Consider the following 15,306-nt stretch of genomic DNA (forward strand, 5'->3'; position numbering starts at 1 on the left):
CAAAGTCCTTTAAGTTCTTTCCTTTGTGTAATTTTTAACCTTAGCAAGAAAATGGGACTACCATTTTCTGATTCACTGCCAAAGTAAAGCAAGGTAATTTTTCATAAAGCATCAAGCTGCACGGGAGAGGGGAGAGGAGAATCCCATTTTCGGAATTCCTGACACGTAAGGAGCTGGGCCAGACCCGTACAGATGTGGACTTCCTCAGAGTGACCTATTCGGGTGAGGGGCGAAACCGTATCTTCCAGGTGCGAAATCAAGGCTCCGTGTCTCCATATGGGCTCCCCCATAAGCAGAGTCCAAGCCGAGGACGTGGGTTTACAAGTTTATTTGGAAGGTGACCCCAAGAGGCCCAAGGGAAGGCAGAGGGTAGGTGATCCCAAGAGGGGAGACAGCCCATAAAAGGTGTGAAAACGAGGTTGCTTCGTGCACGTGGGGCTCAGTTTTACCGGGACCCCCTGCTGAATTGTGGTAAGCATCGCAGAACTGTCCCCGTGGGGGGCAGGGAGCTCGGGGTCCCCCCCCAGCACCCATGCGTCCCCGGCTGAGGGCTGCCCCAAGGTCGCACCCGGGCAAGCACAGCCAGGACCCGAACGCAGGCGGGACTCACAGGCCCGCGTGCCTGTCACCTCACCTCACCTGCCCCCTCACCTCTCCTTTCACCCATGCAGGCTCCCGAGCACAATCTCGATACTATGCACAAATGAGGGACTCGCGCTTTTTCTTCCAGCTTCCAATTTCCGCCCCCCACCCCTTTTCTTTTCCCCAACCTTAAAAATACAGAGTCGTCCTTCTGAGATGTTCCCTCATAGGCGTTTTCTTCCTGCACAAGCTTTCGCTTCAAAAAGCAAACAAATAAATTCTGTATTTGCAAAGCGTGTGGGGAAGCCGCCCATCACGGCTGTTGTATTTTCAAGGCAGGCACATTACTGTGGAACAGTGAGGGACCCAGACGGCAGAACTGCAGGCAGAAGGGTAGTGGGGCGCTCCCGGGGACAGGGATTCAGCGCCCCCACCAGATGCATGGCCTCGCCAGGAAACCAGGGGGGCCGGGGCGGGGGGGGGGCGGTGTACGGCTCTCCTGCCTGTCCTGGCTGCAGCAGAGCATTGGGCAGGGCAGGACGAGCAGAGGGATGCACTGTAACCCTATGGGGACCTGTAGGACGACCAGCTATAGAAAAGCCCGGCCGGTCTGACTAGCTAAGCCATCTGTATACACAGACATCAGCACCGCACAGGTAAGTTACAGAGCTTTCCACCATCAGAATGGCTCCCTGGGGTAATATAATAGCTTTTTTTTTTTTTTGAAGATTTAATTTACTTGAGAGAGACAAACAGACACAGCATGAACGGGGGTGGGGGGGGAGCAGGGGCAGAGGCAGAAGCAGGCTCCCCGCTGAGCAGGGAGTCCGATGTGGGGCTCGATCCCAGGACCCTGGGATCATGACCTGAGCCGAAGGCAGACGCTTAACTGACTGAGCCACCCAGGTGCCCCATATAATTGCTATCGGACCCAGGACCTCTCTGAATTGTTTCCACACAAAACAAACAAAAAGGGGTAAATAGTCTTAGCTGACCTGCTTGATCCTTAACTATTAAAAAAAAAAGAAAAGGTAAATTTGCCACTTTTGCTGCTTTCTATAGAAATTCATTCCTGCAGTACCAAAGTGTTATAGACTCTGCAGTAATTTCTTATTATGATAAAATACATAGAGCTATAAAGGGCATTGAATGTATCCCTCAAGAATAATGAATCCAGCGAATGGACACACGCATGTATTATGTGGAATGCTCAGGCCTGTACCAGAGCCCAGGGTCACTGAGTGATGGCCCTAATATAACCAAGTAATTAATTAGTTCCATCATGATTTTTGCTTTATGATATCCAGTTTTATATGCCAATAGTCAATTTAATGGCATTTTAAATTGGAGTGAAGCCCCAAGAGAAGAAAGCACTATACACCTTATTGAATCACAAATCATACATCTGATTTTTTAATTCCAAAAATGACCTAATAAACTTGCTGTATAATTAAATCTATCCGAACTCCTCTTTTTGTGTTTTTCATTCATTTCTAGTAATCATGCAGAGATTTCAATTGGAAATCCATTATCACTGCAATTAAGTATAAATGTTCCTTTGTGTGGGGGCACCTGGGTGGCTCAGTCCATTGAGCATCCAACACTTGGTTTCAGCTCAGGTCGTGATCTCAGGGTCGTGAGACTGAGCCTCACATCAAGCAGAGGCGCTCAGTGCAGAAGCCTGCTTGAGATTCTCTCTCCTCTCTCTCTCTCTGCCCCACCCCCTAAATAAACAAACAAATAAAATCTAAAAAAAAAAAAAAATTCCTTTGTGCGCACTTAACATAAACACCCTATGCTCTCTGTCTCATGTCAGGGCTTGACCAGCTTCCTCCAGGAATACGGAGAGAAACTACAGGTTTTCAGTAATAGCTGGAGCCTCTGATTTACTTGCCTGCAACATATGAATTATGCATGAATTAATAAACTCAGAAATCCAGACCTTCAGATTGACCTTCAGATTATTTCCTCATGTGGAAATTTTACCTTTAGAAAAATAAGCTGGCATACAACTTTTCATTTTTAAGCCTTGCCAAAATTTTAAAATTTACGACCTACATGAAAAGTTCGCAGTTTATTGAGAAAGCAGTCACTTAACAAAAGAGGTAAAGAATTATGAGACTGAGTTACTACCTACTGGGCTGAGGAACCTACAAAAGAGGTAACGAATGAAATTGTATCAACTATTCTAAGAACCCAAAAGATTGCTGCAAAATGTTTTTTTGCCTTAGATTCAACTGAATAGAAAATCAAACTCTGTCATTTATGTTGGCTTTCATCTACCTTCAATCACAAAGCAATTACAATACAAAATTATCCTGGGTGGTTTTTTTTTTTAAAGATTCTGCTATTTTAAAGGATATTCTTTTGTGCAGAAATTTATTTTCTATTTTCATGAAAGTGTTTTAATTTCCACAGTGCATGAAATTTTGATTAAATCTACTGGGTTGGCATCTGTGTTCTTCTGCTAATAAATGAGAAAACATTCTTTGAACAGCCCTAAATAATCTAAGTTTGCAAGCAAAATATACAGCCTAAAATTATCAGCTGTTGATACCGGCAGTGAAGAAGGAGCTTTACCATTGGTTGTATTCTTTTTAAAGTTATCCAGGAACTCCTCCAGAAGCTGGGACTGGTTCGGAGGGGGCAGCAGACTCTTCTGGTCCCTTGAGAACAGGTCACTGTCTGACCAGGATGAACACAAGGTGCCTTTTGTGTCTGGCGGCCGGGCAATCAGAGTGAGCCCAACGCTCTGCTCAGAAAACAAGGCCTCCATCTGCTTCAGGTCAAGATCAGACACAGCTTCCCCATTTAAGGTCACGATTTCATTGCCCTTTCTCAACCCTGAGAACAAGGAAGAGGAAACAAAAGGAAGAGAAGAGAAATTACTAAGAGAAGTATTTTAACATGAAGGTGAAGGACAGCCACACACTCAAAGCATGTATTGTCAGGGACCATCCTGCTGCTGTCTTCAAAGCAAAGCCCAAAACGGACAGTATCCGGACGCCGCTGTTAACGCATTTCAGCTCTCTCAAGACTGGGATTAAAAGGAACAGCTTGGGGTTTTGGTTTTTGGTTTTTCTGTTGTTTTTTTTTTTTTTTTAGTAAGCTTTTTGCCCAACGTGGGGCTTAAACTTGCGACCTGGAGATCAAGAATAGTGTGCTCAACGGACTGAGCCAGCCAGGTGCCCCCAGAAGGAACAGGTTGAAAAAGAAAACCAAGAGCGCGTGGATGGCTCAACCGGTTGAGTGTCCGACTCTTGCTTTCGGCTCAGGTCATGATCTCAGTCAGGGTCTTGAGCAGGAGCCCCTCATCGCCCTGGGGGACTCTGCTGCAGATTCTTTCCCTCTGCCCCACCCCCGATCCTGCACACTCTCTCTAAAGTAAACAAATCTTAAAAAAAAAGGGGGGGGAAACCATTTGACCATCATTCAAATTCATTGTTCCTCTATTTACCTGATGTTAAATGCCGTGGAAAGTAACATTTATCTGTGTCTATCCGGCACCCCGTTTCCTTTCTCCATCTCTCTGTACACATGCACTGTACTGTGTCTGTGTGCGGACATACTCTCTTTCAAAAAAACCCCCCAAATACTCTCTCCATATATACGTATATATATATATACGTATGCATTTTCAATTAAACTATTAAGTTTGCCTTTTTTTTTTTAGTTCTAGGAGAAACCATTTTCTGACAAAACTGTTAACAAGAACATTTCACTAGGCAGACTGCATTCCATAGTTTTGAATTAAGAGAGAACAGAGACACTCTGTGCCACACGGACCTTCTCCATATGCCAAGCCGTCAGGGAGAACATCACTTATAAATATTCGGCTGAGATGCTGATGCTCGTCCACCTGCACTGTCACTGCAAACCCTACGAGTGACAATAAAAGAAAAAAACAAGTCTAAATTCAGCACACTAATTAATTTCTCCAACTTAATCAGCAGTATTCCCTTGAACATCTTTTCTCGTAAGTGTGCAGCGTCAAGGAAGTCAAGTTACGGGTATTGAGAAAGCACAGCTATCTGGCAGGGGCAGAAAATCAGGAACATGTCAGATCTAAGGGTTCAATATGAGTGCACAACCTTTTTCAAAAGCGGAGACGCTACACCCACGTTTAGAGCAGCATTATTTACAACAGCCAAAGGTGGAAGCAACCTGATCATCCTTTTTTTTTTTTTTTTTAAGATTTATTTATTTGACAGAGAGAGATACCGCGAGAGAGGGAACACAAGCAGGGGGAGAGGGAGAGGGAGAAGCAGGCTCCCCGCCAAGCAGGGAGCCCGATGCTGGGATCGATCCCAAGACCCTGATCATGACCTGAGCCAAAGGCAGACCTTTAACCAACGGAGCCCCCCAGGAGTCCGCTATCATCTTTTGATAGATGAATGGATAAATACAAAGCAATACTGCACTGTACATGCAATGGAATTACGCCCTCATAAAAAGGAAAGAAATTCCAATACATGCTATCACACGGACAAACCTTGAGGACGTTATGCTATGTGAAATAAGCCAGTCACAAAAGAACAAATTCTGTATGGTTCCCCTTATGTGAGATACTGAGAGCAGTCAAATCCAGAGACAGAAAGCAGAATGGTGGTAGGCAAGGGATGGGAAGGAGGAATGGGGAGTGACGGTTTTAAAAGATACAGAGTTCCAGTTCTGCAACATGAAAATAGTTCTGAACATGGACGCTGTCACTGGCTGCACAGCAATGGGAATGTATTTAACGTCAGTGAGCTGTCATTTTTAACCATTCTTAATGGTTATGATGGCAAACTTTGTTACAGGCGTTTTACGATTTAAATTTTTTTTAATTTTTTTAGAAGTTGAAACCAAAAAAAATACTCTTATTGAAATAAATTAAATTAAGTTCAATACAAAATAATTTGTTAAGAAACAACTCTGTATGGAGTTAGCATTTTAAGTAGGTGGAAAACCACTTGGATGGATACCGTACCTGCCCTAAATGTGACTCTGTGCAAAACCCAGGTGAGACAGCCCTGCCTCTAAATGCATCTCCCTCACCTGGGTGTGCTCTTCTCTCTGATTCCACAGTTGGGAGCACCTGTTTCCATGTCTTGGTTCCATAATACTGGGAGTTCCTTGACAATAAGAAGAATGATGTGTCCCCCCACCCTTTTCCTCTGTGCCTCGGGCAGAGCCTGGCGGACTGTGATCACCACAAAGCATCTTTGCAAGTGTCTTCATTCAGTCCTTCAGTCATTCAAATACAAAGAAGATTCACAAACACCCACCAAGGAAAGTAGAGTGAAGGTCAATAGAATACAGACAAAATGCTAAGAAGGCTTCAGAGGGAAAAACCAACCTAACATTGGGTCAAAATAGACTATGTAAATTAAAAACAAAGAACATGTCGATTATATAAATTTTTTTAAAAAGACACAAAGAACAAATCCCAAGAAAACTAACATATTACAATGACTGCAATTTGATCAGCTGGATTCATTTTTAAGGAAAAAAATTACATCGACGTATTCAACAAGAAATAGTCTTTTATGGAGATATGTATTGATGATCATTATCTAATTATTGAGTTCCCATGGTAAAAGACAGAATAAAATGCTGAAATGAATTTTAAGACATGAGTACAGTCCATGAGGAGCTTAAAGCCAAGTTTAAAGACAAACAAATGGAAATGCAAAAATCAAATATTACAAAGTGACGTGGATAATGCTGACCGTTCATTTTTTAAACTAAAGGTAAAGCAGTCATATAAGGCTTCTTTAAGAAGGTTAGACCTTTAGTTAGTTCCTGGAGGCCACGGTGTATTTCCACAGAGAGGAGGGAACAGGGGAGGGAAGGCAGTGCACCATTTCCGGCAGGTGAAAAGCTGAGAGCAAAGACACGGAGGAGAATCCGGAGTTACTCGGCTCAGAACAGCACCCAGTGAACTCATTGTGTTACTCTTATCACCATCCTTTCAAACTCATCAATTTTTATACTTATTCCTTTTCATTACTTTGGCATTTTCCCCTATTAATAAGCATCTTTTGAGCCTAATACAAATAAATAGAAATGAAGGAAATGAGAGGAATTTCAGAAACTGCTATCATAGTTGACACTGAAAATGTAAACATGAAAAAAAAAAAAAATGAGGTCCAAAGATACTGGAGCAAACTAGACGTGGATGGACAACATGGCTCTCTAACTGGGTTCCTTTTTTTTTTTTTTTTTAAGATTTTATTTATTTATTTGACAGAGAGAGAGAGCACAGCAAGAGGAGCTGGAGAGGGAGGAGCAGGCTCCCCGCTGAGCAGGGAGCCCAACACGGGGCTCGATCCCAGGACCCCGGGGATCATGACCTGAGCCAAAGATAGACGCTTACTCGACTGAGCCACCCAGGCGTCCCTCCGACTGGGTTACTGTGCTTACCAAAGTCAGACACACTGCCGGTCTTCGTGAGCTGCACATCATAAACACTTAGCGGGAAGATTTCTATTTCATCATAAACCTACAAAAGGAAAAACAACAAAATCAAAAAATTTAATGTCATAGTATCTTAGAAAATTTTTTTAAAGATTTTATTTATTTGAGAGACAGCATGTGCACAAGTTGGGGGAAGAGCAGATGGAGAAGGAGAAGCAGACTCCCCACTGAGCACTGAGCCTGACGCAGGACTCAGTCCCAGGACTCGGAGATCCTGACCTGAGCCAAAACCAAGAGTCCAAACGCTCAACCGACTGAACCACCCAGGCGCCCCTTTGGAAACTTATTTTCATGATTTCCAAACTAGACGCCAAATTAAAACAGAATTCCACCCCTCTCCTACAAATTACATACTTTTTTTTTTTAAGTAGGCACCACACCCAGCATGGAGCCCAACTCGGGACTTGAACTCACAACCCTGAGATCAAGACCCGAGCCAAGATCAAGAGTCGTACACTTAACCGACTGAGTTACCCAGGCACGCCCACAAATAACTGACTTTTAAAATCAAGAGGCCTTACATCAGGGAAATCCAAATCAAAACCTCAATGAGATACCACCTCACACCAGTCAGAATGGCTAAAATTAACAAGTCAGGAAATGACAGATGTTGGCGACGATGCAGAGAAAGGGGAACCCTCCTACACTGTTGGTGGGAATGCAAGCTGGTGCAACCACTCTGGAACACAGTATGGAGGTTCCTCAAACAGTTGAAAATAGAGCTACCATACGATCCAGCAATTGCACTACTAGGTATTTACCCCAAAGGTACAAATGTAGGGATCCGAAGGTGTACGTGCACCCCGATGTTTATAGCAGCAATGCCCACAGTAGCCAAACTGTGGAAAGAGCCAAGACGTCCATCGACAGATGAATGGATAAAGAAGAAGTGGTATATATACACCATGGGATATTATGCAGCCATCAAAAGGAATGAGATCTTGCCATTTGCAACGACGTGGATGGAACTGGAGGGTGTTATGCTGAGTGAAATAAGTCAATCAGAGAAAGACATGTATCAAATGACCTCACTGATATGAGGAATTCTTAATCTCAGGAAACAAACTGAGGGTTGCTGGAGTGGTGGGGGGTGGGAGGGATGGGGTGGCTGGGTGATAGACATTGGGGAGGGTATGTGCTATGGTGAGCGCTGTGAATTGTGCAAGGCTGTTGAATCACAGATCTGTACCTCTGAAACAAATAATGCAATATATGTTAAGAAAAAAAAAAGAACAAGAAGATAGCAGGAGGGGAAGAATAAAGGGGGGGGAAATCGGAGGGGGAGACGAACCAGGAGAGACGATGGACTCTGAGAAACAAACTGAGGGTTCTAGAGGGGAGGAGCGTGGGGGGATGGGTTAGCCTGGTGATGGGTATTAAAGAGGGCACGTTCTGCGTGGAGCACTGGGTGTTATACGCAAATAATGAATCATGGAACACTACATCCAAAACTAATGATGTAATGTATGGTGATTAACATAACAATAAAAAATTGAAAGAAAAAAAATCAAGAGGCCTTAGATGTGGTTCAAATCACTTGCCTGTTCTTGCATGTATTCATATGGTGCAGGGACACAGTACTCGATGTTTTCATCTACTAATTTTCGGAGCTGTAGGCCATAGTGGCTGGGTTCCAGCTGCCTCATCTGTAAAGAAAAAAGACAGCCAATCAAGATTTTAAATGTTCTTTCTAAATTCATCGTTGTCCATTAAAAATCAAAGTGGACATTTCTGAAGGAAATACCGTATATAATGTGTGGAGTTTAAACCCATACGTAAGAGCTGAAATTTAAATGTGCAAAAAAAGAAAGACGGGACAAATAATTACTTTTAAGAAGGTTTTCTCTAAATGACACCGCTTATCACTAAAAAGCAAGAGGTGTATTTTTAAGAACTTAGAGTAGTATATTATCTGATAGATCTTACCATCTCAGCAGGTACTAACATTTTACACACTGGTTTTACCTAAGTTGTTTCTCATTACTGAAGTAGAGACATTGTGTGAAATGTGAAAAATCTCATATTGTACAGACCTCAGAATTAGGAATTTCCTACCCCAAAAATGGTTTTTCAAAAGGAAAATGCTTATACACGTGCTCATTCACTCACTCACAAATTATCTCAGGCCTATGCTGTAACTGGGTCTAACTGACCCACTCCGACTTCTGGCATTCTCTATCACTTACAGACCTATGCACTTCGTAACTCGTGCTGTTGGTAGAAAACAATACTGTGGGTTGTCTGAATAAAAACCTTACATAACAGAGTAAGAGGACATTAAACTGATAAGAATGTAAAGCTACTTATATAAATGTCTGGTGTCCTAAGGCTTAAGTCAAAGCAAGACTATTAAAAGATCAAATTAATGATTATTCCCATCTGTTAAGTGTACATGGTAAAGAGTTACCAAAGTCCACATGCCTTTTCTCACCATGCCAGGTTATTTGATGGCATTTTCTCTGAAACTTAAGAGTTCAGCTCTACTGCGCCACCTGGTGGATTAAAACCTCTGCTCTGATGTTCAGTCTATTACCTCAGCAGGCTCTCTTTAAGACTTAGCGTGAGCATTCTTTTCAGAAACAAAACCCAGTTTGAATAATGAGTAAAACACCATCTCATAACAATCTCCATGAAGTAACCGTGAATAGTATCAAGTCACTCGTTTAATCTAGAGAAACTCGATAAAACTGCTTAGGAGTAAACCAAACTACTTCGAAGTTTATGCCACTTTCTTACGGAGCACTGTCCCTGAGGAACTTCAATAACAACAGTCTTCATGTTTATTCTAGATATAAAGGCACATTAGGAATTTCAGTAAAACGGCTCAGGTTCTTCATGAAGGCAAGGGGCCATAACCTAACAACTCACTCTTCTAAAAGATGGAGGAAGAGAATGCTAATTAAAGTAATAAATATGTCCATTAATAAACATGTTGGTTAATAGATGTTAATCTTTTCCCTAGTATAGAAAGTGAGGTCCTAAATACCACACAGATTTAAAAGGCATAGGGAGGCAACATTAATGATTCTTTCTACTGAGACATATTTCCACAGCAAAATCCATTACCTTGCATGCCAGAGTCAAAATATCTTCTACTCTATGTTCTGGCTTGATCATTACAGTAACCCCTTGATTATCCTGAAAATGAACGTAGGTCTGGACTTCCCACGTGTTGTCTCGGGGAACACCATCGGCTGTTGAGCTGTATATATGCAGAAGTTCATCCACCTGTTTTCAGATACCACAAAAAAATAGATAGATTTGAGACACAAAGCATGGACACTATGAAAAAAAATGTCCCCTTGATTCATGGCATATTTTATAGTAAGCCCTTCCACATTCCTTGTGTCTGGCTCCTCACAACCCTCTGGGGCAGACAAGCCCAGTGTCTCCTCGTTCATTTAACCCACACGAAACTGAAGCCTAGGGAGGCTGACCAGAAGGCAATGAACTCCTCGTCCAGTGTTCTAGCCACATGCCATTTGCCACTTAGCCCAAGTCTGAACATGACACAGTGGATGCAACAGTGCTTGGTATCCACTCTCACTGCTCTAGAACTGCTGGTTGACAAGCACCCTGTGTAATCTGCATTCCTGATCCCCGCGAATTTTAATACGGTCTCATTTATGGCCACTGATGCCTGCCCGCATCCTAACCCGAACTGCACTTCATCTGAGCAGGCTTCTCTTCTCTCATATTTCTACTTGCTTCTTAAAATCAGTCCCTAATCCTGGGAACATTTTTTTTCTCTTTCCGTCAGCTATTTCACATCTAGACACTCTTAGAAATCATCCCCAAATATACCAGCTTTAGAAGGAAGCTTTTCCCAAAGATGTTTAATTCCCTGGACCCCGTTAGCATGGTAATTCAATGATCTCATGTTAACATAAACTTCTGTGATTTATAAACAAAAACAGTTAACATGTATTAAACAACTCAGAAATGTGCTGGGCGCCTGGGTGGCTCAGTCAGTTAAGCGTCTCCTTCGGCTCAGGTCATGATCCCAGGGTCCTGGGGTCGGGACCAGAGTCGGGCTCCCTGCTCAGTGGGGAGTCTGCTTCTCCCTCTGCCCTTCTCCCCTGCTCATGATCTCTCTCTCCCTCTCAAATAAGTAAATCTCTTTAAAAAAAAAAAATGTTGTCCTCTGGTTATATTCTTGCATTGGTCTTCACTGGTGGTAAAGACAAGACCCGGGGATTTGAAATCAAAAAACCTGATATTCAAGTTACACATTCTACCATTTAATCAGCAGAACAGGACATTCACCTTGATGAGCTTTGTCTCCTCTTCTGTAAAAGGGGATATTAGTAATATAATTACTTAAGTTTATTAGTTAATACAGATTTTGCAAACAAAAAGTTACAGATGTGAAAATACACACTAGAAAATGTTACTTTCAATATTATCACATAATTATAACCTACTTATCATAAAGTTATCATCAATGGATTTTACTCTGAATTCCATGCATTACAAAACCCACAAAGCAAAAAAAAAATCCTCCTATGCTGGATTAAAAAACTAAAATAGAGGGGCACCTGGGTGGCTCAGTCGGTTAAGCATCTGCCTTGGGCTCACGTCATGATCCCGGGGTCCTGGGATGGAGACCCAGGTTGTGTTCCCTGTTCAAAAGGGAGCATGCTTCTCCCTCTCCCCCCTGTTCATGCTCTCTCTCACTGTCTCTCTCAAATAAATAAAATCTTAAAAAAAAAAAAAAGGATATATTGAAGATTTCAAAAGAACAGGCTCAGGAAAAGCAAGAAAAGAATCAATTTTTGTGTTGTCTTTTTAAAAATTTGGTATTCGTCTTTAAAGGGATGTTTCTGGACCTGCCATGGATCTGTCACTTTCTGTACATTTTCCTGGAAAATGATCATAGCCCAGAATGAATATCAACCTCATGTGCCAAACCAAAAGAAAACAGAGAGTAATAGACGCCTGGAGCCAAGGAGCAGGGAGCCAGCATGGACCCACTTTCTCCTGAAGGATCCTATCTCATTCAGATCATTCCTTCTCTGATTCAACCTCCAGACACTTTTCCTCTGGGGAGTGGTTTCAACCAGGTGCATTAGTAAACAAGCAGGTACTGCCTTAAAGGTATAATAGACCCCAGCTCTCAAACCAGGCTTGCTCAGAATCAAACTAAAACCCCAGCAGAGGTCACTGTGGAGTAAGAAACCACACAGGAAGCCGGGCCAAGTCAGACAGTGGATTACTCCCACAAAGGAATTGAATCTTGTACTTCGCAGAGCAGAACAGGAAAAACTGAAGCCAGACAGGTGGGAGAGGAATGGAAGAAATACAAGCTCACAACTATCCTTCCCTTTTCTCCTGTTCCCATCCTTTATTCTCCAGCAAAGAGAGACTGGTCTTACATGGGGCCAGATGGAATAGCTTTTTTTTTTTTTTTTTTTTTTTCTTCTTTCCAAGTAGGCTCCACACCCAACCTGGGGCTTGAACTCGCCACCCTGCGATGAAGACCTGCATGCTCTCCTGAGCGAGCCAGCCAGGCAGTCATGTGCCCCTGGATGGAATAAGCTTTTCACATGCTGTTAGTTCACTGACTACTAACAACCCTTTACACATTGCCCTGACCCTCTAGGTAACAAGGGAGAAAAACGAGGCTCAGAAAATTCTAGAAACTTGCCCAAGCGCACACAGTGAGCTGTGATGATGGTACTATGGGGATCTGAACCCTAAAAACCTGGCTTCGGCCTCTGCTCGGTTCAGCGTATGCTTACCACCACTGCGCTATATAGAAGTATCAACCTGCCAGTTACTTCCCCACAAAATGGATACAACTTAACTTTCTCGAATCTTTTCTGTTCTTCTACAGCACACACTAGGTTCTAGTGGAACAAAACAGCTCACCTGACATTCCCCACAAAGCAGCAGCGCTCTCCTTTCCTTTCAATTTCCCTTGCCTGCTTTACCTCCCCTCACAGGTCCAATGTTGAATGAAACCATATACATCCTTCAACCTTATTTCCAATGCTACCCACTCCCTCTCTAATGAAGTCTTTCTTGCTCCCTTCCCTCCTACCCCAATTCCACTCAATTAAATGTGTCTATTGTCTTCGAACCCTGATGCAGCACTTAGCAAAGCCCAGCTCACTGGACAGTCATTTTTAGGTGCTCCCACCCCCCCCCCACCTCCGGTGTTAAAACAAATGACAGCAGAAGCCCTGTCTTTCTGGCTCTGGCTTCTTCAGACCTTGACACAGTGCATTCTGCACCCAGAACATATCCAGCACAGGGGCGCTGAACTGGATGCAACCAAAAATCCACAATCATACACAGGCTTGAAAGGTAAAAGCTGCCCTATCCATACAATGTCAAGTTCTTAATCTTCCCTAAATTTTAAGAAGAGAAATCAATAGATTATTGAAGGGGAAGAAGTCCTAGATGAGAAAAGGATGTAGATAAGTGCCAAAGGACAGAATATTCATATTCTACTCAATTAAACAAGGCTTTGTGCCTACAGCTACTCTGTGGAATCATTTCCTGAGCCTACACTGTTGACCTAAGATCAAGGAAACGATGGAAGAGAAGGTGCCTAGTAAAGCCAAGGCTGTGGAATAAGATTCATAGCCTCTCAAGAGATCCTGCAATGAAAATTTACATGTAAGGTTTTTCCTGTGCGTAACACACAATCTCAAACGTACCCAATTAAAGAAAGGGAAAATCTGGTTATTCCAAGGAAACATCAGGAATATGGAGTTGACTAATTAATTAGAACAAGAAAAAAGAAAAGACTACATGTTTACAGATGTCCTAGGTGGTTATAAGCTTTGCCCACTTGGAGCGAAAGCTAGACTGATTGCCTCAAGGATCAATGCTGTCCATGCAGAGAACATACACACGTGGCTTTATTCTCAATAAGCCAGATAAGGGCGCCTGGGTGGCTCAGTTGGTTGAGCGACTGCCTTCGGCTCAGGTCATGATCCCGGAGTCCCGGGATCGAGTCCCGCATCGGGCTCCCTGCTCGGCGGGGAGTCTGCTCCTCCCTCTGACCCTCTTCCCTCTCGTGCTCTCTATCTCTCATTCTCTCTCTCTCAAATAAATAAAATCTTTAAAAAAAAAAAATAAGCCAGATAAAAGCCATTTTTTTTTTCTTAAGAGAAAAAAAGAATCTTGAAAATAAGCAAACAAACTAAGCCATCTGGAAAGCTCTCTTCCCAGCCTACCCTTTTCTGGGGTGCTTCCTTCATCTTTTTACCACTCACCCAGAAGCCAGGGGCGAGCTACTCGGCCAAGGCTGTTAACACCCAACCTACCTTCCACTCCACCTCTCCCCAAGCCCCCCTCTCCCACCCGCTAAAAACTAGTTTCCAGGGGCGCCTGGGTGGCTCAGTCAGCTAAGTGTCGGCTCAGGTCATGATCTCAGGGTCCTGGGATTGATTGAGTTGGGGGGGGGGAATCTGCTCAGCGGGGAGCCTGCCTTTCCCACTCCCTCTGCCCCTCCCCCTGCTCCTGTGCGTGCTGTCAAATAAATAAAATCTTTTTAAAAATTAAAAAAAAAAAAAGCTAGTTTCCAATTAGTCTTCTCAAGGTTCCCAGTTCCTGGAGAAAATGCAAGTAATAGACAGCAAAAATATAACAGGCCATCTGGTCAAATCCCAGCCTTGCCAGGGCTGGTTATCTAATGTCTCTGGGCTTCAGTTTCCACACCTTTAAAGGGGCCTAAAACGGCCCAGTTCCATGGGGAGGTCAGGAGATGGGTGTGAGGAATGGCATTTGAAGGCATTTTCCTGTAAAGGGCCATAACAATGTCAAAAGAACTTTTTTGAAGTTGTCTGGATTGCAGAATTCTACCATAGCTGCCTTGACCCCCGAAATTCAACAATGGCCACTGTAAAGAACTGCAGGAGAGCCATCCTTTGTCTCAAAATCCTGAGGAGCTACGGGTGCTGGGGTCACCGTGTGGTCGGCTGTGACTGGCACTGCAGCCTGGCTCAGGCGTGCCCCCCTCGTGGGCAACTTCTACAGAAGCATTGATTATTACTATTCCATTAATGGTCATGAAAGCACATGTCAAGTCACTCATGCTCAGTGTGCCTCAAGGAGAGAAAATTGAAACCCCGCATGTTCTCACAGCAGATGCTTCTGGATCAAATGGCTTGTAATTACTACTTGGATCACTGAAGGGAAGTGAGTAGCAAAATCACAATCTGGCTGTCACCAATGGGCCCTCCACCACAGTTGCTGATAAAAGGAAAGTCTATTAGCAAGTGAGATGAGGAGAAAACACAAAAGGAGTTACAT

The 15,306-nt window shown here is 43.3% G+C and overlaps 1 protein-coding gene across 2 annotated transcripts in view; it reads right to left on the minus strand.

Moving 5' to 3' along the window:
• The window catches only part of TIAM2 (TIAM Rac1 associated GEF 2), a 136,322-nt gene that overhangs the window by 60,780 nt on the left and 60,236 nt on the right, over positions 1-15,306 (minus strand). For both annotated transcript variants that reach the window (XM_028103215.2, XM_028103214.2), the window contains exons 9-13: positions 10,108-10,269; positions 8,583-8,687; positions 6,988-7,066; positions 4,369-4,461; positions 3,163-3,426 (exon numbers count right to left, since the gene is read on the minus strand). In XM_028103215.2, the coding sequence (XP_027959016.1) occupies positions 3,163-3,426; positions 4,369-4,461; positions 6,988-7,066; positions 8,583-8,687; positions 10,108-10,269 (703 nt within the window). The remainder of the gene's footprint in view (positions 1-3,162; positions 3,427-4,368; positions 4,462-6,987; positions 7,067-8,582; positions 8,688-10,107; positions 10,270-15,306) is intronic.

Source organism: Eumetopias jubatus, unplaced genomic scaffold (assembly GCF_037043125.1).
Source record: "Eumetopias jubatus isolate StellerSeaLion01/CBP00866 unplaced genomic scaffold, mEumJub1_p1.0 scaffold_6, whole genome shotgun sequence".
Classification (NCBI taxonomy): domain Eukaryota; kingdom Metazoa; phylum Chordata; class Mammalia; order Carnivora; family Otariidae; genus Eumetopias; species Eumetopias jubatus.